Consider the following 23,887-nt stretch of genomic DNA (forward strand, 5'->3'; position numbering starts at 1 on the left):
TGGTACTGTGGCCATGGGTCAGACATAGTCCAACGATGTAGAGCCAGGAGCTCATCGGAGGCGGGTTGTCATCATTCTCCATGGCCTGCGATAGACACGCGTCCACCCGCAACTGGGTGAGCCCGGCCCGTTGTGCCGCCGGTGGATCGGCAATTGGGGGTGGGGGGGTGGTGTGCATGCGGGTGGGGTGTGTGGGGTTGGGGAGGGGGGTGAGGGTGCTGGGTGGGTGGATGGGTGGGGGGTGTGGGTGGTCGGCTGTTGTCATGGTGTGCGGTCTGTGGCCATACTACCCGATTCCCACGCCCATCTAGTCAGTGAAGCGGGCGTCTATCAGTCTGTCCCGTGCCCGCTGGGCCAGCCGGTAACGGTGGACAGCCACCCGTCTGTGTCTACCCCGTCTGCCCTGACCATTGCCCCCATCCCCCTCATCTGGGGAGGACTGGGCCTCTTCCTGCTGCTCCTCCACTCCGCCCTCCTCTGCCTGCGGCACATCGCCCCTCTGCTGGGCTATGTTGTGCAGGACGCAGCACACCACAATGATGCGGCCGACCCTATCTGACCGATACTGGAGGGCGCCCCCAGAGAGGTCCAGGCACCTGAAACGCATCTTCAGCACGCCAAAGCACCTTTCGATCACTCCCCTTGTCGCTACATGGGCATCATTGTAGCGGTTCTCCGCCTCATTGCGTGGCCTCCGTATAGGCGTCATCAGCCACGATCGCAATGGGTAGCCCCTGTCGCCCAGCAACCAGCCCCTCAGCCGGGGATGGCGTCCCTCGTACATGCCGGGGATGGATGACCGCGACAACACGAATGAGTCGTGTACACTGCCTGGGTGACGGGCGCAGACGTGCAGGATCATCATGCGGTGGTCGCAGACCACCTGTACGTTCATCGAATAGGTCCCCTTCCTATTAGTGAACACGGCCCTGTTATCTGCAGGTGGCCGCACGGCGACGTGCATCCCATCGATCGCGCCCTGGACCATGGGGAACCCGGCAATGGCAGAGAAGCCCACGGCCCGGGCATCTTGGCTGGCCCGGTCCACGGGGAAGCGGATGTAGCGGTGCGCCATGGCAAAAAGGGCATCTGTCACTGCCCGGATGCACCGATGCACCGATGTCTGCGATATGCCGGACAGGTCCCCACTCGGTGCCTGGAATGACCCCGTTGCATAAAAGTTCAGGGCCACCGTAACCTTGACGGACACGGGGAGAGGGTGTCCCCCGCCAGTGCCACGCGGTGACAGGTGTGCCAGCAGGTGGCAGATGTGTGCCACGGTTTCCTGGCTCATCCGGAGTCTCCTCCTGCATTCCCGGTCCGTGAGGTCCTGGTATGACTGCCGGGGCCGGTACACACGGGGCGCCCTCGGGTGCCTCCGTTGCCGTGGGGCCGCGACGTCCTCCTCCCCCTCCTCGTCCTGTCGGTCAGGTGTCCCTCCAGCCTGGGCGGCTGCCGCCTGCCCCTCTGCGGCAGCCTGCGCCGCCTCTCTGGCACGCTCCTCCTCCTCCTCCTCCTCATCCAGGGCAACATAGACATGAGCGGCTGCCACCACGGCGGCCAACATCGCTGGATGGTCTGAAAACATGACGGCCTGGTGGGGGGGAGGGGAACGACAACATGTCATCATTGCCCATATCCCCTCCTCCCCCCAGCCAGGTGGCATGGACCGCATGGGTCCAACTGTTGGAGGCTGGCACCTGGCCAGGTGGACCAACTCATTTGCCCTCCCATCACCCACCCCGGCACGGCCCCCTCCCCAACCCCCAACCTCCACCCCAGCACGGACCCCCCCCAACCTCCACCCCGGCACGGACCCCCTCCCCAACCTCCACCCCGGCACGGACCCCCCCCCCAACACCCAACCTCCACCCCAGCACGGACCCCCCCCAACCTCCACCCCGGCACGGACCCCCCCCCCAACCTCCACCCCGGCACGGACCCCCTCCCCAACCTCCACCCCAGCACGGACCCCCCCAACCTCCACCCCGGCACGGCCCCCTCCCCAACCCCCAACCTCCACCCCAGCACGGACCCCCCCCAACCTCCACCCCAGCACGGACACCCCCCAACCTCCACCCCGGCACGGACCCCCTCCACAACCCCCAACCTCCACCCCAGCACGGACCCCCCCCCAACCTCCACCCCGGCACGGACCCCCTCCACAACCCCCAACCTCCACCCCAGCACGGACCCCCCCAACCTCCACCCCAGCACGGACCCCCCCCCAACCTCCACCCCGGCACGGACCCCCTCCCCAACACCCAACCTCCACCCCAGCACGGACCCCCCCCAACCTCCACCCCGGCACGGACCCCCCCCCCAACCTCCACCCCGGCACGGACCCCCTCCCCAACACCCAACCTCCACCCCAGCACGGACCCCCCCCAACCTCCACCCCGGCACGGACCCCCCCCCCAACCTCCACCCCGGCACGGACCCCCCCCCAACCTCCACACCGGCACGGACCCCCCCCAACCTCCACCCCGGCACGGACCCCCTCCACAACCCCCAACCTCCACCCCGGCACGGACCCCCTCCCGGCACTCCCCCGGAGCCCAGCCTACTCTAACCCCCCCCCCCCCCCCCCCCCCCCCCTGCCGCACACACACACAAGCCGAGACACACCTCTCCTCAGGCAATCAGTCTGCGGCCACGCCATTTCCTGCCCAGAGCCAACCCCCCAGGCCGTCACTCACCTCCTCGCTGGTCGGCGTGAGCCTGGAGCACCGGGTCACGCCGATGAAAAGGAGGTTTGATTCACGTCGACGTGAACGGTCATCACGTCGACGGGACTTCGGCCCATCCGGAAGGGAGAATATCGGCAGGCCGAAAATCGGCTGCCTTGCGCAGACCCGTGACATTCTCCGCGGCAGCGGCGCCATTAACGCCCCGCCGACTTTTCTCCCTTCGGAGACTTCGGCGGGGGCGGGGGCGGGATTCACGGCGGCCAACGGCCATTCTCCGACCCGGCGGGGGGTCGGAGAATGACGCCCCTGGTTCGGGAATCTTATCACTTCTGGATTTACATATCCTAGGTCTTGCTTTCAATCTAACCATCACAGTAGCTGGCTAAAAAATATTTTCAGAACATTTATTTGTATTTTTAACATTGGACAATTTACACATGTGACAAAAACACACAATTGAATAAGCTATTTTAACCACATGCATATCCTTTTTTACATTAACTTGTAATATTTAACTTGTACTAATTACTTTCCAACCAATAAAGCACTATATTATATGCTCCAGAGATTTTGTTATTTGCAGAAATATTTGATTGCTTACATCTTATCCGCAGTTAAGTGGGAGACAAGTTGGTTTTGTTCTTTGATTTTTGTTCCCAAAGTTTCATTTGCAATCCTATAACGAGCAAAATATACAGTATTACTGCATAATAGGATGACATAAATCAGCATTGCTAATGAATGTAATAAAACAAAATTTTAAACTTGTTTTCTTTTCAAGTAAGAATGATTAGTGTGTTTATACAAATGCTGAAAGTACTCTGTTGCTCAGCTGACAATTTAAGGTTACTTTTTGTTTCAAATTCAAATAAATGTTAATGCTTTTAAGGAATGTTTTTCTTATTCTGTGATCAGGTTGAGTCTGGACAATGCAAATCTTTATTACTTTCACATTGGTGGGCATTGAAACATATTTAGAAAAGGTGGCATGAGCAAATGAGCACCGTGCAGACATGCAGGAGCAGATAACGGAGGCAGTAACAACGGTGTCCAGTCCACATCAGAGAATTGAGGACAGGCTCAACAATGCTCAGCTTTTGACAAATGCCTAGCCTCGGAAGACTACTGGAGCAACAACATGAAATGTGTGGACATCTGTTGTTCCCTGTGCCAGTTCGCACCTATATGCGGATTATAGAGGAGTCCATAAATGCCATGAGTATCATTATATCTCTGGCTTATGAGTGCCTGGCCTCTTTCACTGAGAAAGGGAAGATCCTCATGGAGACTACTGAGCAGGTGCAGGAGTTGCACACTAGCCTCCAAAGTATGGCCTCAGCCTTGAGTTGCATTGAGCACTGGGTTGGTGATATGGCTCAGATGCTCAGAAACCAATTCAACTTTTTCTCTGATGCCTCAGGCTGTGCAGGGCACATCAGACTATCATGATTTCGGATATGCTTGATGTGATGTATTGAAGGGCTCCTTCAGATTTGGCTAAGCATCAAAAACACATCTTCAACATCCCAAATGCCTGTTTGATGGTCCCCTTTGTAGTCAAATGGCAGCACTTATAGGTATCCTCTGTCTTTTTGGGGTTTGCACAGGTGGGCAGCCATATCTTTAGTGGATGCCCTTTATCGCCCAGGATCCATCCCCAAAGGTATTCTGGTGGATTCAAGAATTGAAACACCTGGACTATCTCACTAACTTGATCAGGTTTATCGAGTAAGTGACAAAGCTGATTGATGAAGGAAGGGCAGGGGATGTTGTCTACATGGATTTCAGTGAGGCCTTTGACAAGGTCCCTCATGGCAGACTGATACAGAAGGTGAAGTCACACAGGATCAGAGGTGAGCTGGCAAGATGGATACAGAACTGGCTCAGTCATAGAAGACAGAGGGTAGCAGTGGAAGGATGCTTTTCTAAATGGAGGACTGTGACTAGTGGTGTTCTGCAGGGACCAGTGCTGTTTGCAGGATATATAAATGATTTGGAGGAAAATGTAACTGGTCTGATTAGTAAGTTTGCGGACTACATAAAGATTGGTGGAATTGCGGATAGCGATGAGGATTGTCAGAGGACACAACAGGATATAGATTGGTTGGAGACTTGTGCGAAGAGATGGCAGATGGAGTTTAAACCAGACATATGTGAGGTAATGCATTTTGGAAAGTCTAATACAGGTGGGAAATATCAGTAAATGGCAGAACCTTTAAGCGTACCGACAGGCAGAGGGATCTGGGTGTACAGATCCAGAGAAAGCGGCAACGCAGGTGGAGAATGTAGTCGAAAAGGCATACGACATGCTTGCCTTCATTGGCTGGGGCATTGAGTATTAAAATTGGCAAATCATGTTGCAGCTGTATACAACCTTAGTTAGGTTTTTAGTATAGAAACTTGGAATATAGTGTTCAATTCTGGTCGTCACACTACCAGAAGGATGTGGATGCTTTTGGGAGGGTACAGAAGAGGTTTACCAGGATGTTGGCTGGCATGGAGGATATTAGCGATGAGGAGAGGTTGGATAACCTTGTTTTTTCTCACTGGAACAACAGAGATTGAGGGGTGACTTGATAGAAGTCTACAAAATTGTGAGGGGCATGGACAGAGTGGATAGTCAGAAGCTTTTTCCCAGGGTGGAAGAGTCAATTACTAGGGACATAGGTTTAAGGGACAAACTTTAGAGGAGATGGGCAAGGGAAGTAGGTGCCTGGAACTTGCTGCCGGAGGAGGTGGTGGAAGCAAGTACAATAGTGATGTTTAAGGAGCGTATACTGTTCCTTATTTTATTTGCTCTTTTTCTTGTGACTAATTAAGAATTTGCGTTCACATATTCTTATACCCTCAGGACATCCCAAAATATTCTGCAGCCAACAAATTTCTTTTAAAGGGTAGCCACTTGAAGACAAATAAGGCAACTAATTTGCAAATAGTAAAGCCTGTAAACAGTAAGGAGAATGTGCAGAGGGGATTCACCAGAACACTACCAGGAATGCGAGACTTCAGTTATGTCAAGAGACCAGTAAAGCTGGGATTTTTTTTCCCACAGAGCAGAGAGGGTTAAAAGGCAACTTGATATGGGTGTTCAAAATTATGGGGAATTTTGATGAGGCTATGTAGAGTAAAAATATTTCCAGTGGCAGTAGAATCAGTAAGCAGAGAACAACAGATTTAAGATCATTGGCAAAAAAATCCAGTGAAGTGAGGAGAATTTATTTTTCTCAATCAGATATAATGATCTGGAACACACTTGATGAAAAGGTGGTGGAAGCAGATCCAATAGGAACTTTCAGAAAAAAACGATATATAATTGAAAAGGAAAATTTTGCTGGGCTGTGGGGAGCAAGGTTAATATTTTCGAAGAGCTGCACAAACATAATGGGCTGAGTTACCTCATTCTAAGTTGAGTATGATTCTCCATCAGTGATCCAATAAAAAATTTCAGCTAATTATCTGTGATAGCCAAAGATGAGGACTCCATATGACACCAGTTAGGCAGGGTAACATAATACATAGAAGATAGGAGCAAGATAAGGCCTTTTGGCCCTTCGAGCCTGCTCCGCCATTCATCACGATCATGGCTGATCATCCAACTCAATAGCCTAATTCTGCTTTCTCCCCATAGCCTTTGATCCCATTCTCCCCAAGTGCTGTAGAGGTTTATGTACTCTACACACAATATTACAATTTCACTACTCCTCACCCTGCAGGGTCACTCTCCTCGGCCTGACCCCAGGTCAGGGTTTATATCCTGTGAGGTTCCTCCCAATTCGGGGGAGACTCCGCCCTCCCCCTCCCCCAATCAATTGGGGAGTTTGTATTCTGAGGTGTAGAAGGGGAACTGTATACAATAGAGGGTTTGGTCCATGAGGGGGTTGGTGCATTATCATAAACCTTCAGTATATATAATCAAATTCTATGGAATGCAATTTCAAAAATATTTATCAATACTAAAATTGCTTTCATTTATTATTTTGCGAGTCATCATCACTCTCCTGCATTGACAGGCTAAGCAGGTACAAAGACTTCCCAGGCTCAGCACCTGCGATGAAGGGATCCCTGGTCCTCCTGCCCATGCAAACTCTTTCCCCCACCTGGCCTCCATCCTCGGGCTCCTCTTTAGCCTCATCCTCCATTCACTCCTGGACTTATAATAATAATCTTTATTAGTGTCACAAATAGGCTTACATTAACACTGCAATGAAGTTACTGTGAAAAGCCCCTAGTCGCCACACTCCGGTGCCTGTTCGGGTAGAAGACTGAGGAAAAATTCAGAATGTCCAATTCATCTAACAGCACGTCTTTCAGGACTTATGGGAGGAAACCGGACCACCCGGAGGAAACCCACGCAGACACAGGGAGAATGTGCAGACTCCACACAGACAGTAACCCAAGCCGGGAATCGAACCTGGGACCCTGTCGCTGTAAAACAACAGTGCTAACCACTGTGCTACCGTGCTTCCTCCTCATCAGAGGCGATGTTCTGCTTCTCCAGGTCGTCATCATCAAGAATGTCGCCCAGCTGCTGCGCCAAGTTATGTAGGGCACAGGAGACCAGAACAATGCTGGATACTCTCTGGGGACTGCAGGGCCCCACCGGACCCATCAAGGCAGTGGAGCACATTTTATGCAGCCCGATGCACCGCTCAATCAGAGCCTGGGTGGCACTGTGAACCTTACAGTAACAGGCCTCTGCACTGGGCTCAGTCCTCTGCACTGGCGTCATCAGCCAAGACTCAGCGGGTATCCCTTGCCCCGCCCGAGTCATCCCTGAAGCCTGGGGTAACCCTCTAATATCCCAGGGATTTGAGATTTGAGGATGAAGCTGTCATGCACGTGCCTTGGGAAACATGCACTTGCATGTTCCTCATCTCTTGATCACAGACCTTCTGGACATTAAGAGAGTGGAACCCCTTCCTGTTAATAAATAGAACTTCACGATGCCAAGGAACGCGCAGAGCCACGAGTGCCATCGTAGGCTCCCTGCGCCTGCGGCAGACAAGCCATGGTGCTGAATCCCATAGCCCTCGTCCTGATGGGCCTGGTCCGGTTCAAAAGTAATGTAGTCCTGGCATAGAGTGCACCTGTGACCTCACGGATGCAGTTGTGAGCGGATGACTGCAAGATGCCACACGTCACCCATTGAGCCCTGGAACAATGCCGCATAGAGGTTTAAGGTTGCCGTGACCTTCATAGCCACACGGACTGGGTGCCCTCCTCCTCCACATGGTGCCAAGTTGGCTAGGTGTCATACTGTCTCCCTGTTGAGGCGGAGTCTCCTGCAGCACATATTGTCAGACAGCTCCATGAAGGTCACCCGGGTCTTGTAAATCCTCGGTTTCCTTCTTTGCCTCCAAACCCGCTATTTGGCTTGTGCTGCATCCAGACCTTGAGCCTACCCTGTGGCCCACTGGTCTGGGTTCTCCCTGGGTGCGGTCGCACGTTCCTGCTTGAGTGCTCCTTCAGCGCTGTTAGAAGCAGAATTGCCAGTTTCACTGGCTCCAGCCTGAGATCTCTCGGAAAGCTGCGAGCGATGAGAGAGTCAGGTAGGTGTTCCAGGTGACCTTCACACCACTTGCCCTGTGTCCTCCTGGCCCTGGAAGCAGCCATTCCTATACCTTATCTGGCAGCTAGCACTCACTCACATGTCTGGTACCCTTCCCACTTCATCACTTGACTGGCTTTGGTCAATGCCTTTGCCGCTTCAGAATTGCCTATGGCCTCCCATCTGGTTGTCCCCTCTCTTAATAGATAAATCACTGGGGGTTTTGACAGGCAGCTTCAATGTTCAACCATCCCTTATGGGCAGGGTCAACCCTCAGGGTTAACCTTAATGGCTAAAAGATCCTCTATAGCAGGCACTAGGGTCCGACAATTATGCTTACAAATTCCCTTTCAATCCCTTTCACCCAACCGTTTATCCTTGAAAGATGAGTTTTGACACATACCTCCCTCAGGCTGATCATCGTCCTACCTCCTGTTTCGGGGTCTCATCCAACCAGCAGCCCCTTAGGCCAACCTCGTTCATCACACGCTTTCCCCTACCTCATGAGCCTCGCACCCACAGACGCCCTATACCCCCATGTCAGTAACAGCTGAGTAACTGAGCGCTCATTTTTATTCCCTGACAACACAGCCTGCAGGCTGACACAACGCTCTGAGAACCTTTTAAAATACACAATCTGCAGACTGACACAGAGCTCTGAAAATTTTTAAAGATACAGTCCGCAGGCTTCAGGACAACTAACACCATCTGCGACCCCCATCCCAGAGGAGGCCCCCAATCCTCCCAGCACCCTTGTACCACTGCTTCTCTGGAGCTGAAGAGCAGGAACTGTCCCTTGTACACCATGGAACAAGTTGGAGAGGGGGACTCATCTCCTTACTCCCCCTCAAAAGGTCATGGCTCCTGGTTCCCATTCTTAAAAACCCATAATAATTTGCGCTGGACAACACCCGCCCACCTCAGAGGAGAGCACCTCAGAGGGTGCGGAGTCATATCATATCTCTACACCGTCCACCAGCACAGGCTTTTTCACCTTGGAGGATATGCGATTGCAAGTAGGTTCAAGCTCACAACTTGATGTTGGTGCTACACAAATAGCTCACCTGCTTTCAGAGGCTATGATAGGTGTGGAATTGCCACCTGGAGGTCTGTGGGAGGCCAGGCCCATGCTGTGGAAAGCCAGGATGATTAAGTGCCACTCAAATGGTCTGTAAGGCATCAGATGCTGGAGGTTCAGTGTGAGATGCATGAAGATGTGGCGGAGCTTCCAGAAGATATCTTTATCCTGGCTCGGATATTGCAGGAGTCCATCCAGGCCATGAATGCGGCCATATCTCTCTCAACTGCATGTGTGGCCTCCGCCATTGAGAGATTGACAATTCTCCGAGAGAACCATATTCGACAGACCAGTCTGTGGAGGTGTGCACAGACCTACATACACAGACCTACATACCATCAACAGAATAATGGCAAGGAACAGGCCATATCTATGTGCAAAAGCCCTGAAATGGTGTTTAAATCTGCCCTCCAGAAACTTTCCAATTTTCAACTGTATCAGCCTAGCCTTGCACATGAAGACAAGGCATTCACCCTCCGCAGCATCTCAGACCACAATCTCTCCTCCAGCGCCGCCCCAACTCCTCCTGCCAATTAGCCTTGAACCCCTCCATGGACACCTTGGGCGGGATTCTCCCCTACCGGGCGGAGCGTAGGGTCCATGGGGTCTGTGCTGTGTTATGCACCGAATTATCTACATTTGTATTTGTATCTTTTGTTGTTATAAAACCATAAATGCTTTAATAAAATCTTTGTTAAAAAATAAGAGAATACAGGATTAATGCAATTGGCAAAAGAAACAGGCAGGGGGGGTGCGGATAATTTTTAATGCAGTTATTACGATCTGAAGTGCATTTCCTGAAAAAGGGTGGTGGAAGGCGTTTCAATTATAACTTTCAAAAGGGAATTGGATATATACTGGAAAAGGAAAATTTTGCAGGGCTGAGGAGATGAGCAGGGGAGTGGGACTAATTGGATAGTTCTTTCAAAGAATAGGCATGATGGACCAAATGTCCTCCTTTTGTGCTGTAAGATTCCATGATCTTACGATTAAGCAACAATAAAATTTACTCACCCTTGCTCTGTGATCCACTTATTCACATGTAAGACCATTAGCTCATTTTCCTCATGGAACCGATTGTTATCTATTTGCACAGCTTCTAGAGCCTCATTCTGAACTTCCAACTGCGAATGGAGATCAAAGAGAAACACTGATCTTAAAATGAAGCAGATCTCAAAGTTAAATAATTTCTAGTTTAGCATTTAAACTTTTCCCATTTAGCTTCCCAATGACAAATCTATCATTTCCTTCTTGCTTCCTAGTTAAGAACTTTAATTCAACTGTAAATTCCTCATATTTCAATGTATTCTGAATCAGGACTATTGCTGTCAATATTTTTTCTATGTTAAATCAATTAGCAATGTGCATGAAGTAACAGAACATTCAAACTTTTTGGCATACTAGTCATAATTCTTTCAATATATGTGGTTCCTATAAATTAGGTAGAAAAGGTTTTAACTGCCTATCACTTTCCAAGATTGATCCCAAAGGCGCTGATATATTTCATCTTGGCGAGACTTGCTTTGCCCTTGACTAAAGTTCACTATAATGGAAGCGACAACACTCGTTAAGTAATAATAATCCAGGTACACTTTCTGTACACTTTTGAAACTTTGGCAAGTATAAGAAAACATCAAAAACACATACAATTGCACCAGCAACCGGAAGAAATAATTCAGCATCAAACCTGCAAGTAATTCTTGATCCCTTCAAGTAACACCGTAATAGATGCACCCAATGACCTTGCCTCCGTCAACTTTGTTCCCAACGGAGTCTGCACCTTCCCCAGATTCTCTGAAGGGCGACAGCTCATACCCTTCTTTCCAGTATTCTTTTTTTTCGGCCTTTGACATCTTTTTGTAAAGAACTATTCGATCTGTCCTCAAGTTACCCCCCCGGGAACCGGGCTGAAAAGACTAAATCACCGAGGACTCTGGCGGGAGCTACCTTGCGAGCGACCTCCTTCTACGTGCTGCCACCGGAAGTCTCCTTTTAGGACAGTGATGAGGAGAATTGTTTTCTCTCAGAGGGCTGAGTGACTTTGAAAATCTGCTCAAAAGGCCAAGGAGGTGGGGTCATTGTATATTTTTAAGGCAGAGTGAGTGAGATAGATTCTTGTTAGACAAGGGAATCAAAGATTATCAGGGGTGATTGGGAATGTGGAATTTGAAACACAAACAGATCAGCAATGATCTTACAGAATGGCAGAGCAGACCGAATGGTCTATTTCTGCTTCTGATTTGTATGTTAATAAGGTGTCTGGCACAATTCCTATTAATTGGAAATATGTTCAGGCATCTTTGACACCATTTTCAAGCATTAGGATGATGCATCATGCCTAAAAACAAGTGTTACAGGTTCTAATTTCTCCCATATCTGTGTGTTCACTTCACACCCTTGCCACCCAACTTTCCTCTGTCTTATTATTGTCAAACTGACTTAATGTTTGTCAATTTTAAAGCCTTATGCCCACATTTATGAAAGATATATCCCTCGAGCTGTGCAAACTGGCCACGGGGCTCCCATTATTCTCAAAATACTTTCTGAATTCTTTTACATCTGCCATATTTTTCCCACAATAATTGAAATTTCAAAGCACAGAAAAAGATGTAAATAAAGTAAAAATAATTATTTCACAAAATTAAGTTTATTTATTAAATTATTTTTGATACCTTTTCTAAAGTTTTTAAAGTCGACAAAATTTGGATTGAGCAGTCTGAATGTACATTGTTCATATTTCTCAGAATACATGAATTCTATTCAGTTATTTTATCATTAGCTTTTAGATGTATTTTTGACTCAAAGCTTTTCAAAATAATATGAACAAATGCAAAATAGACATTGGGTGAAGTATATGGGGCGGAATTCTTCCCCCCCACTCCGGGTGGGAGAATCGCCCGGGCACCGCGCGAGTCCCGCCACGCCGCCCCGACGCCTGCACGCGATTCTCCCACCCCCCCAAACCGGCGCGGCGCGAATCACGGCTGGCCACTGGGAGAATCGGCGCTTGCTGTTGGTAATGGGCGAGCGGCGATTCTCCGGCCTGGATGGGCCGAGCGGTCTGCCCAACACGACAGGTTCCCGCCGGCGCCATCCACACCTGGTCGCTGCCGGAGGGAACAGCGTGGGAACGCTGGTGGTGGGCGGCCTGTGGGGTGGGCAAAGGGGGTTCCTGCACCGGAGGGGGGGGGGGGGGGCTCAAAAGGGGTCTGGCCCGCGATCGGTGCCCACCGATCGGCGGGCCGGCCTCTCTGAAGGAGGACCTCCTTTCCTCCGCTGCCCCGCAAGATCCATCGGATATCTTCTTGCGGGGTGGCCGCGGGGAGGATGGCAACCACGCATGCGCGGGTGACGTCATTAACACGGCGCCGGTCGCGTCATTTACGCACCGCCATTTTTATGCGGCGCCAAGGCCCGGCACGCGTAAATGACGTGGCGCCGCTCCTAGACCCCCGGGGGGGGGAGAATAGGGGGCTGGGAATGGCCTCCGACGCCGGAGTGAAACACTCCGGTTTTCACTCCGGCGTCGGGACTTAGTCTCCCGATGGGAGAAATGTGCCCACGGAGTGTAGTACTACTCAGTAGAGAGGATGTGTAGAGAGATAAGTTCAATCCATAAGAGTTTCATTGAGGAGTCTGGTAACAGTGGGGGAAGAAGCTGTTTTTGAAACTGTTAGTGTGTGTGTTCTCAGACCTTTGTATCTCCTGCCCAATGGAAAAGGTTGGAAGAGAGAATAACCCAGGCGGGAGTGGTCTTTGATTATGCTGCCCACTTTCCGTGAAGGACTGGGCTGTGTTCACGACTTTGTGATTTCTTACGCTCTTGGGCCGATCATGTGCCGTACCAGGCTGTGATGCAGCCAGATAGGATGCTTTCTATGGTGCATCTGTAAAAACTGGAAAGAGTCAATGTGGACTTGCCAAATTTCCTTAGTTCCCTGAGGAAGTATAGGTGCTGTTGTGCTTTCTTGGTCGTAGCATCATGTGGGTGGACCAGGATAGGTTGTTGGTGATACGCACACCTAGGGATTTGAAGCTGTCAACCATCTCCACCTTGGCACCATTGATTCTGACAGGGGTGTGTACGATACTTTGCTTCTTGAAGTCAATGACCAGCTGCTTAGTTTTGCTGACATTGAGAGAGAGATTGTCGTTACACCACGCCACTAGGTTATCTATCGCTCTCCTGTACTCTGACTCATCGTTGTTTGAGATCTGACCCACGATAGTTGTTATCATCAGCAAACTTGTAGATGGAGTTGCAGCCAAATTTTGCCAAACAGTCGTCTGTGTATAGGGAGTGTAGTAGGGGGCTAAGTACGCAGCCTTACCAGTATTGAGGACTATCATGGAGTAGGTGTTTTTGTTTATCCTTACGGATTGTGGTCTATGGGTCAGGAAGTCCAGAATCCAGTTGCAGAGGGAGAAGCCAAGACCTAAGTTTTAGAGTTTGGATATGAGCTTGGCTGGGATTATGGTTTTGAAGAAGGAGCTGCAGTCCATGAATAGGGTCTGATATAGTCCTTGTTGTCGAGATGCTCCAGGGATGAGTGTAGGGCCAGGGAGATAACGTCTGCTGTGGACCGGTTGTGGCGGTATGTGCATTGCAGTGGATCGAGGCGTTCTGGGAGTATGGAGTTGATGTGTCTCATGATCAACCTCTCGAAGCACTTCATGATAGATGTCAAGGCCACCGGTCGGTAGTCGTCAAGGCATGTTGCCTGGTTCTTCTTTGGCACCGGTATGATGGTGGTCCTCTTGATGCAGATAGGAACCTCGGAATGGAGTAGAGAGAGGTTGAAGATGTCCGCAAACACACACGCCAGCTGATCTCAGTGCATGACCAGGAACTCCATCTGGACCCGTACTTTCCGCGGATTCACTTTCAAGAAGGCCGATCTGACTTTGGAGGCTGTGACGGTAGGTATGGGGGTATCAGAGGCTGTTGGGGCAGTTGACAACAGTTTGTTGGTTTTCATCTCGAAATGTGCATAGAAATAATTCAAAGTGTTTTGAATACACACCAGTTTCAGCCTTAGTCTTGCTTCTATCTATTTTATTGTGGGCTCAATGTTCCAAAGGTACATCTCCTGTGGCATTGAGTGTATTAGATGAAGGCAACAATCTTATGGGCAGCATCAGAAAGCTGGTAAGGGCAGATAATTCTATTCTATATTCCAATATGATTCTTCTTCCATGTTCTGAAGCAGTCAAATTGCATTTGAAATGTTAGTTCTGTTTCTCTCTTCACAGACGTAGCCAGACCTGCTGAATTTTTCCAGCACTTTTTATTTTATTTGTTTCAAGCCTGTTACAGGGAAAAGGAGCCACGGAAAAGCCATAAACATGTGCTTTGTCTGGCTTATGTGCCTCTAGATGGGGGAAGTCTTCTAAGTCTAAGATGGAGAGGTGGGGAGATGGACTTCTTCCTGATAGATTAGAAGGTTAATGAAGGCAAGGATGTTGATGAAAAAGGACAAGAGTTGTGGTGAAATGTACCCATGAATTCCTGCACCCTGTCTGGTGTTTTACTGGCACTGCATCGCGTGCTCTTTCATTCCCACACATCGGCACAAATGCTTTCCTCTTGGGGAAATGAGATAATGGCGTGAGGACAATGTCATAATATACACCAGTATATCATGGTGCAGACACACACTGATGGACACACCGTGGGACCAATCAACATACTGTTGCTAACTTTCCGGTTGGTTCAATTGCTCTGTTTTATTACCTTTGCTCTCGAGTCGCCAGGTATCTTTATGATGCCGCCACGAGGTTCAAGTCCAAGTAATGATCAATAACTCAATACACCGATTAGTAAGATTCAAATCAAAGCACATTTATTATACACAATAATCTCTACTCATGCACAAATTCTACGCCTAAGCTACTTCTGCAACTAACAGGCCTATACTTAACTTTGGACTGGCCCACCAGGTCAGGGGAACAAATAGCCTTTCGTTCGGGTTCTGAGTCTGCGGGATTCGAAGTTGGTACGGATTGGTAGCTAGGAGCGCCCATCTCGTAGCGAGCGTTGAATTAAGACTTACGATCTTTCGGCTGTCACTGCACCGGTCACGGTCAAGGTTGGTTCGCGTTGCTGGGTGACCCGGGCAGGAAGAAGAGAGCGAGTTGAACTTGGGGGCTTAATTTTATAGGCCCCAGGGGCTTCCCGCCTTTCGGGTGGACCCCGTACCTGGTCCCAAGTGATTGGACTTTGTCCCAATCGCTTGGTTCGATTTCTCCAATACTGGAGCCATTCCCTGATCGATGGGCGGTCTTGAGGTGTCCGTGAACCTCCTTTGTGTTGGCTCCTACTGGCGCTGGGAGTCTGGCTTTGCTTTGTTTATCCCAAATGTTTCAATTGCAACCGGGGATTGCGCATTAGTATGTAGATGGATGCTACATTATTATGCTGATGGTCGCTGGTATCGATGCTGTCTGGGCTTTTGCAGAGTTTTAATACACAGCAAACCTGCACCTGCTGGTTTCTGCCTGTGTTGGCTGAATTTCCCTTCAGCCTTTGCCGTTCGCCATTTTAAATCGGGAGTTGGCCTACTTAGGTGGCTACAATACACACCGCAGCCAATCACCAGTAAGTGCACACACACTATAAAGACAGGGGGCACCAGAGTTCCCGCTCATTCGAGTAGCAGCTAGCCAGGAGCACAGAGCTCACAGCCTGCAACACAGACATTCACCATGTGCTGAGTGCATCAACTGGTTAGGGCAAGGCAAAGGTCTTTAGTTAAAGCTAGTATCATATTTACCCACAGTTCAAGTATGTTTAAATAGTTAACCTTTTAATAAAATAGTGTTGCACTACTTCAAGTGTTGGTGACCTGTGTGTGATCCAGAACACCCAACACATCATGATACTAGGATTGGTTGCATACTAGCACTTCTTAGACCTAGCTGCAAGTGATCTGCCTTCCGCCAGCATTCCGTCATCCTGCAACATGGGCAACATCAGCCCGCCGCCGCCGCTCCGCATCGCCGGCAACCTCGAGGCCAACTGGAAGATTTTCAAACAGCGCTTCCAGCTCTTCCTCGAAGCCACGGACAGGGAGGGCGCCTCGGACACCAGAAAGATTGCTTGTGTCCTCTCCACGGCCGGGGACCATGCCATCCATATTTTCAACTCTCTCACCTTTGCAGATGACGAAGACAAGACGAAGTTCAAGACGGTTCTCCTCAAATTTGACACTCACTGCAGCGTAGGGGTGAATGAAAGTTTTGAACGCTACGTGTTCCAGCAGCGTTTGCAGGGTAAGGACGAACCTTTCCAATCCTTTCTAATGCACCTCCGCATCCTTGCGCAATCTTGCAGCTACGGGCCCACCTCCGACTCCATGATACATGACCAGATCGTTTTCGGTGTTCAGTCGGACCCCATACTTCAGCAGCTCCTCAAAGTAAAGCAACTCACCTTAGCGACCGCCATCGAGACCTGTGTCCTACATGAAAATGCCACCAGTCGGTACTCCCATATACAAGCGGCTGAAACGGCGTGGCAAGGTCCCCACGAGTTGGAACGGGTCCAAGTGATTGAGCACCTCCAGGGCCTCAGCCTGGATGAGGGCGGCCATTTTGCGCGCTTTTCATGGACTCCCGCGCTTGTATGCACCAAACGACGGGACGGTGACGTGGAGGAACATAATGCGCAGGCGCGCACCACGCATGCGCGGTGGCGCAGCGAACGTGCTGACGTCACGACAACTGTGGCTCCACCCATTTAAAGCGGCAATGCCCCGCAAAATCTCGACAATGCCTACGATGTGGAAGACTTTGCCACTATGCTGCCTGCTGTCGAGCAGCTCAGCCTTTCAATTCATATCGCTTCAGCCAGCCTCGCAGGAATGTTCGGGCAATTCAACCCACGGTCACCAAGTCCGATTCCGATCTCCCACACAGCAGTGACACCGAGGACCCGAAGGCGCCTTTTCGAGTCGGTGTCGCAACGAAAAACAGGCTGTCCCCGAAACAAAGACACCAGCCGCTGTCGGTGTACAACATCGATCCAGACGATGAGTGGTGTGCCACCCTGACGGTCAACCGGTCCCAAATACGATTCCGCCGGGACACTGGTGACTCCGCCCCCATCTCATGGCATGGTCTGCTTTCCAAAGCTTTTGTGTCAAACCAACCATTCTTCCATCGGCCTGCCAGCTATTGGACTACAATGGCAACATCATTCCTGCTACCGGCTCATGCCAACTCAAAGTGACGCACAAGTCACGAAAAGCCATCCTTCCTTTCGAGATTGTGGGCTCCTCGAAGGACTCTCTGCTTGGCGCACAGGCATGCAAGCTGCTAAAACTGGTTCAAAGAGTTCACTCTCTCTCTCCTGATGACACGTCTGCCTTCCAGGATGCTGACTTCAGGGCGCAACTCAACGCCATCATCGACCAGCACCGCGACGTCTTCGAAGGCATGGGCATGCTCCCATATACTTACATGATCCTACTCAAACAGAACGCCACGCTTGTGGTGCATGCACCTCGCAGAGTCCCAGCACCCCTCAAGGACTGCCTCAAGCAGCAGCTGCAGGACCTCCAAGACCAAGGAGTGATCTCCAGAGTTACGGAACCAACCGACTGGGTCAGTTCCATGGTGTGCGTAAAAAAGTCTTCCGGCGAGCTCAGAATCTGATCTGCATTGATCCAAAGGATCTGAATCGCAACATAATGAGGGAGCATTACCCAATCCTCAAGCGCAAAGAGATCACATGCGAGATGGCTCGCGCCAAGCTCTTCACCAAACTTGACGCCTCGAAAGGATTCTGGCAAATTCAACGAGACAGATCCAGCAGGAAACTGTGTACCTTTAACACCCCTTTTGGCAGATATTGTTACAACAGGATGCCGTTTGGGATCATATCTGCATTGTAAATTCTATGATTATATCGGCGTCAGAAGTGTTCCACAGGATCATGGAACAAATGATGCAAGGCATTGAAGGTGTTCGCGTCTATGTTGACGAAATAATCATTTGGTCCACCACCCCGCAGGAGCGTATCAGTCGCCTCCAGCGTGTGTTCAAACGCATACAGGAGCAGGGCCTACGCCTCATCAGGGCCAAATGCTCCTTCGGCCAAACAGAACTCAAGTTCCTAAGTGACCACATCTCCCAGTTGGGTGTGCGGCCGGATGCGGACAAGGTGGCTGCCATCACAGCCATGAAAAAGCCAGAGGACGGACTTCCGGGTTGCGGCGATGCGGAGCTAAGCCGCGCGATTCGGCAGCTCCCGCGAAAACGGACTTTTGGGCACGCTAACGGAGCCCCAACGGCACTTTAAAAAAAAAAACAACCCGTGGGGAAGGAAGGAGAAAGGTCCCCGACAGACCTGCATGGATCGGACCCGCAGCGAAACGACGAAAAAAGTGGCCCTGGAGCAGCGGGAGAAGAAAGAAGAAAAAAACAAAATGGCGGCGCCCACGGACAGAGAGGAGATGAAAGAGTTCATCAAGTGCTGCTTCGAGGAGCAGCTTAAGGAGATGGTGGCGCCTATACTGGCAATGATTGAAAGACTTGGAGCAACCCAGAAAGCCCAAGAGGTGAAGATCCAGGAGATCCAGGAAAAAGTGAGTGAGAACGACGACGAGCGCTCGTGGGCCTGGCGGAGAGAGTGGAGCGGCACGAGGCGCTGCACATGACGTGGGCGGGAAGACTTGAAGACCTGGAGAACAGATCAAGGAGAAACAACTTGAGGATCCTGGGTCTCCCAGAAGGAGTGGAGGGGGCCGATGCCGCGGCATATGCGGGCACAATGATCGGGACGCTGATGGTGCGGAGGCCCCCTCGGGATTGCTGGAGCTGGATCGGGCGCACCGAGTGCTAGCGAGGAAGCCCAAGGCAAAAGAGCCACCAAGGGTGATGGTGGTGAGATTTCACCGGTTTACGGACAGAGAGAGGGTCCTGAAATGGGCCAAGAAGGAACAGAGCAGCAAGTGGGACAATGCGGAGATCAGAATATACCCGGACTGGAGCGCGGAGGTCGCTAAGCGGAGAGCGGGTTTCAACCGGGCCAAAGCGGTGCTGCATCGGATAGGAGTGAAATTTGGAATGTTGCAGCCAGCGCGACTGTGGGTTACACATAATGGGCAACACCACTACTTCGAAACGCCCAAAGAGGTGTGGACCTTTATACTAGCTGAGAAATTGGACTCTAATTGAGGGTTTGTGTGGGAAGGGGGTGTTTGAGGGTTGAAGTATGATGGTTGTTGTACATAGGGGTCAACCACACGCAGGAAATGCTATATGGGCTGGGGGAGAGGGACAAGGCCACGACAGGAGCTACGCCATGGGGGGCGGGGCAGGCTTTGGAAAGCGCGGGGTTGTCTTTCCCGCGCGCGGCAAGAAAGGCAGGAAGGGGAACAAAGGAATGTACATTGATTGGGAGATTCCCACACGGGGGGGTCAAAGGGATGGCGGGGGAAGCCGGGGTCAGCAAGTGTCAGCTGACTTACGGGAGGGATATGGGGGGAGCAAAAAAGCTAGACGGGGATCTAGCGGGGGGGGGGGGGGGAAGAGAGAGGGGCGGGAGAGGAGGGAGGGGGGGGGTGAAAGGGTTGCTGCTGCACTGGCCGAAAGAGAACGGGACACAGAAGAGGTGGCTGGGACGGGGGGTCCCCCGGCTGGGGGACTGGAGAGTGAGGGAGACGCGGACAAGGGACTGGCCCAGAAAAGGAGATGGCTAGTCGGCGGGGGGGGGGGGGGGTGAGAGTCCCTCCGATCCGGCTGATAATGTGGAACGCGAGGGGCCTGAATGGGCCGGTGAAGCGGGCTCGAGTGTTCGCGCACTTGAAGGGACTGAAGGCAGACGTGGCAATGCTCCAAGAGATACACCTGAAGGTGGTGGACCAGGTCAGGTTAAGAAAGGGATGGGTAGGACAGATATTTCACTCGGGATTGGACGCAAAAAATAGAGGGGTGGCAATTCTGGTGGGAAAGCATGTGTCATTTGAGGCCAAGACTATTGTAGCGGATAATGGAGGGAGATATGTGATGGTGAGTGGTAGGTTGCAAGGGACGTGGGTGGTGTTGGTAAATGTATACGCCCCGAACTGGGATGATGCGGGATTTATGAAGCGCATGTTGGGGCGCATTCCGGACCTGGAGGTAGGAGGACTGATAATGGGAGGGGACTTCAATACGGTGCTGGACCCAGCACTGGACCGCTCCAGATCAAGGAAGGGAAGGAGGCCGGCGGCGGCCAAGGTACTTAGGGGGTTTATGGATCAGATGGGGGGAGTGAACCCATGGAGGTTTGCAAGACCGCAGGCCAGGGAATTTTCTTTTTACTCCCACGTGCATAAGGCTTACTCCCGGATAGATTTCTTTGTTCTGGGCAGGGCGCTCATCCCGAGAGTGGAGGGGACGGAGTATTCAGCCATAGCCGTTTCGGACCATGCCCCGCACTGGATGGAACTGGAGCTGGGAGAGGAGAGGGACCAACGCCCGCTGTGGCGGCTGGATGTGGGACTGCTGGCCGATGAGGTGGTGTGTGGGAAGGTGAGGGGGTGTATTGAAAGGTACTTGGAGGCCAACGACAACGGGGAGGTGCGAGTGGGGGTGGTATGGGAGGCGTTGAAGGCAGTGATCAGGGGAGTGCTGATCTCCATCAGGGCTCATAGGGAGGAGACAGAGGGAATGGAAAGGGAGAGGTTAGTGGGGGAGATCTTGCGAGTGGACAGGAGATACGCAGAGGCCCCGGAGGAAAGATTACTTGGGGAAAGACGACGGCTCCAGACGGAGTTTGACCTGCTGACCACGGGCAAGGCGGAGGCACAGTGGAGGAAGGCGCAAGGGGCGACTTACGAGTACGGGGAAAAGGCTAGTCGGATGCTGGCGCACCAGCTCCGTAAGAGGGCGGCAGCGAGGGAAATAGGGGGAATCAAAGATGGAAGGGGAGCCACGGTTCGAAGTGCAACAAAAATAAATAAGGTATTCAAGGACTTCTATGAAGAGCTGTACAGATCCCAGCCCCCCGGGGGGGGGGGGGGGGGGGGGGGGGGAGATGAGGCGATTCCTGGACCAGCTGGGGTTCCCGAGGGTGGAGGAGCAGGAGGCGGTTGGTTTGGGGGCACCAATTGGGTTGGAGGAGTTGAATAAGGGTTTGGGGAGCATGCAGGCGGGGAAGGCCCCGGGGCCGGACGGGTTCCCGGTGGAGTTCTATAGAAAATATGTGGACCTGCTGGCCCCGCTACTAGTGAGGACCTTCAACGAGGCAAGAGAGGAGGGAACCCTGCCCCAGACAATGTCGGAGGCGACAATCTCCTTGATTCTAAAGCGAGACAAGGATTCACTGCAATGTGGATCGTACAGGCCGATTTCGCTCCTCAATGTGGATGCTAAGCTATTGGCGAAGGTACTGGCCACTAGGATTGAGGACTGTATCCCGGGGGTGATTCACGAGGACCAAACGGGATTCGTAAAAGGCAGGCAGTTAAATACCAATGTGCGGCGGCTCTTAAACGTGATAATGATGACATCGGAGGAGGGAGAGGCGGAGATAGTGGCAGCTATGGACGCGGAAAAAGCCTTTGACTGAGTAGAGTGGGAGTACCTCTGGGAGGTATTGCGCAGGTTTGGGTTCGGGGGAGGGTTTATTAGATGGGTTAAGCTCCTTTACAGCGCCCCGGTGGCGAGTGTAGTGACGAACCGGCGGAGGTCGGAGTACTTTCGGCTGTACCGAGGGACGAGACAGGGGTGCCCCCTGTCCCCCCTGTTGTTTGCATTGGCGATCGAACCCTTGACCATATCACTTAGGGAGTCTCAGAAATGGAGGGGGATAGTCCGCGGGGGAGAGGAGCATCGGGTATCGCTATATGCGGAAGACCTGCTGCTATACGTGGCGGACCCAATGGGGGGGATGGTGGAGGTCATGCAGACTCTGAAGGAGTTTGGAGAGTTCTCGGGCTACAAGCTTAATGTAGAGAAGAGTGAGCTTTTTGTATTACAGGCAGGGGACCAATAAAGAGGGATAGGGGACCTCCCGCTGAGGAGGGCGGAGAGGAGTTGTCGGTATCTGGGGATCCAGATAGCCAGAAGTTGGGGGGCCCTACATAAACTGAATTTGATGAGGGTGGTGGAGCAAATGGAGGAGGATTTTAAAAGATGGGACATGCTCCCGCTCTCGTTGGCGGGTAGGGTGCAGTCGGTCAAAATGTTGAGCCTTCCGAGGTTTTTGTTCGTGTTTCAGTGCCTCCCCATCGTGATCACCTAGGGCTTTTTCAAGAGAGTAGGTAGGAGTATTATGGGGTATGTGTGGGCAAATAAGACCCCGAGGGTTAGGAGAGGGTTCTTGGAATGCAACAGGGACCAAGGAGGGTTGGCTTTGCCAAACCTAGAGAGTTACTACTGGGTAGCAAACGTGGCGATGATCCGCAAGTGGGTCATGGAGGGAGAGGGGGCGGCATGGAAGAGGATGGAGATGGCGTCCTGTAAAGGAACGAGCCTGGGGGCGTTGGTAACGGCACCGCTGCCGCTCTCGCCGACAAAATACACCACAAGCCCGGTGGTGGCGGCAACACTAAGGATCTGGGGCCAGTGGAGAAGGCACAGGGGTGCAATGGGAGCATCGGTGTGGTCCCCGATCAGGGGTAACTACCGGTTTGTCCCGGGGAAGATGGACGGGGGGTTCCAAGGCTGGCATCGGGCGGGGATAAGAAGAATGGGGGACCTGTGCATTGACGGGACATTTGCGAGCCTAGGGGCACTGGAGGAGAAATTTGAGTTACCCCCGGGAAATGCATTTAGATATATGCAGGTGAGGGCTTTTGTGAGGCGACAGGTGAGGGAATTTCCGTTGCTCCCGTCACAAGAAGTTCAAGATAGTGTGATCTCGGGGGTATGGGTCGGGGAGGGCAAGGTGTCGGAAATATACCAAGAGATGAAAGAAGAGGGGGAAGCGCTAGTAGAAGAATTGAAAGGTAAATGGGAGGAGAAGCTGTGGGAGGAGATTGAGGAAGAGCTATGGACTGATGCCCTGGGTAGGGTTAATACCTCCTCCTCGTGTGCCAGGCTCAGTCTGATACAATTTAAGGTGGTTCACAGAGCGCATTTGACGAGGGCGAGGCTGAGTAGGTTCCTTGGGGTAGAGGATAGATGTGAAAGATGTTCAGGGAGCCCGGCGAACCATGTCCATATGTTTTGGTCATGCCCGGCATTGGAGGGGTTCTGGAGAGGTGTTGCCGGGGTAATATCCCAGGTGGTGAAAGTCCGGGTCAAGCCAAGCTGGGGACGAGCAATATTTGGAGTAGTGGATGAGCCGGGAGTGCAGGAGACGAAAGAGGCCGGAATTCTGGCCTTTGCGTCCCTAGTAGCCCAGCGAAGGGTCTTGCTATTGTGGAAGGAGGCGAAGCCCCCTAGCCTGGAGGCCTGGATTAACGACATGGCGGGGTTCATAAAATTGGAGAGAATTAAGTTTGCTTTGAGAGGGTCTGCACAGGGGTTTTACAGGCGGTAGCAACCGTTCCTAGAATATCTCGCAGAGCGTTAGAAGAAGGTTGGTCAGCAGCAGCAGCAACCCTGGGGGGGGGGGGGGGGGGGTGGTGGAGAGGAGAG

General features: G+C 51.8%; 1 protein-coding gene across 6 annotated transcripts in view; it reads right to left on the reverse strand.

The window, feature by feature from the left end:
- The window catches only part of LOC140385401 (uncharacterized), a 649,931-nt gene that overhangs the window by 92,217 nt on the left and 533,827 nt on the right, over nucleotides 1-23,887 (reverse strand). For all 6 annotated transcript variants that reach the window (XM_072467513.1, XM_072467511.1, XM_072467516.1 and 3 more), the window contains 2 exons: nucleotides 10,331-10,440; nucleotides 3,292-3,366 (listed from right to left, as the gene is read on the reverse strand). In XM_072467513.1, coding sequence (XP_072323614.1) covers nucleotides 3,292-3,366; nucleotides 10,331-10,440 — 185 coding nt within the window. The remainder of the gene's footprint in view (nucleotides 1-3,291; nucleotides 3,367-10,330; nucleotides 10,441-23,887) is intronic.

Source organism: Scyliorhinus torazame, chromosome 11 (genome assembly GCF_047496885.1).
Source record: "Scyliorhinus torazame isolate Kashiwa2021f chromosome 11, sScyTor2.1, whole genome shotgun sequence".
Classification (NCBI taxonomy): domain Eukaryota; kingdom Metazoa; phylum Chordata; class Chondrichthyes; order Carcharhiniformes; family Scyliorhinidae; genus Scyliorhinus; species Scyliorhinus torazame.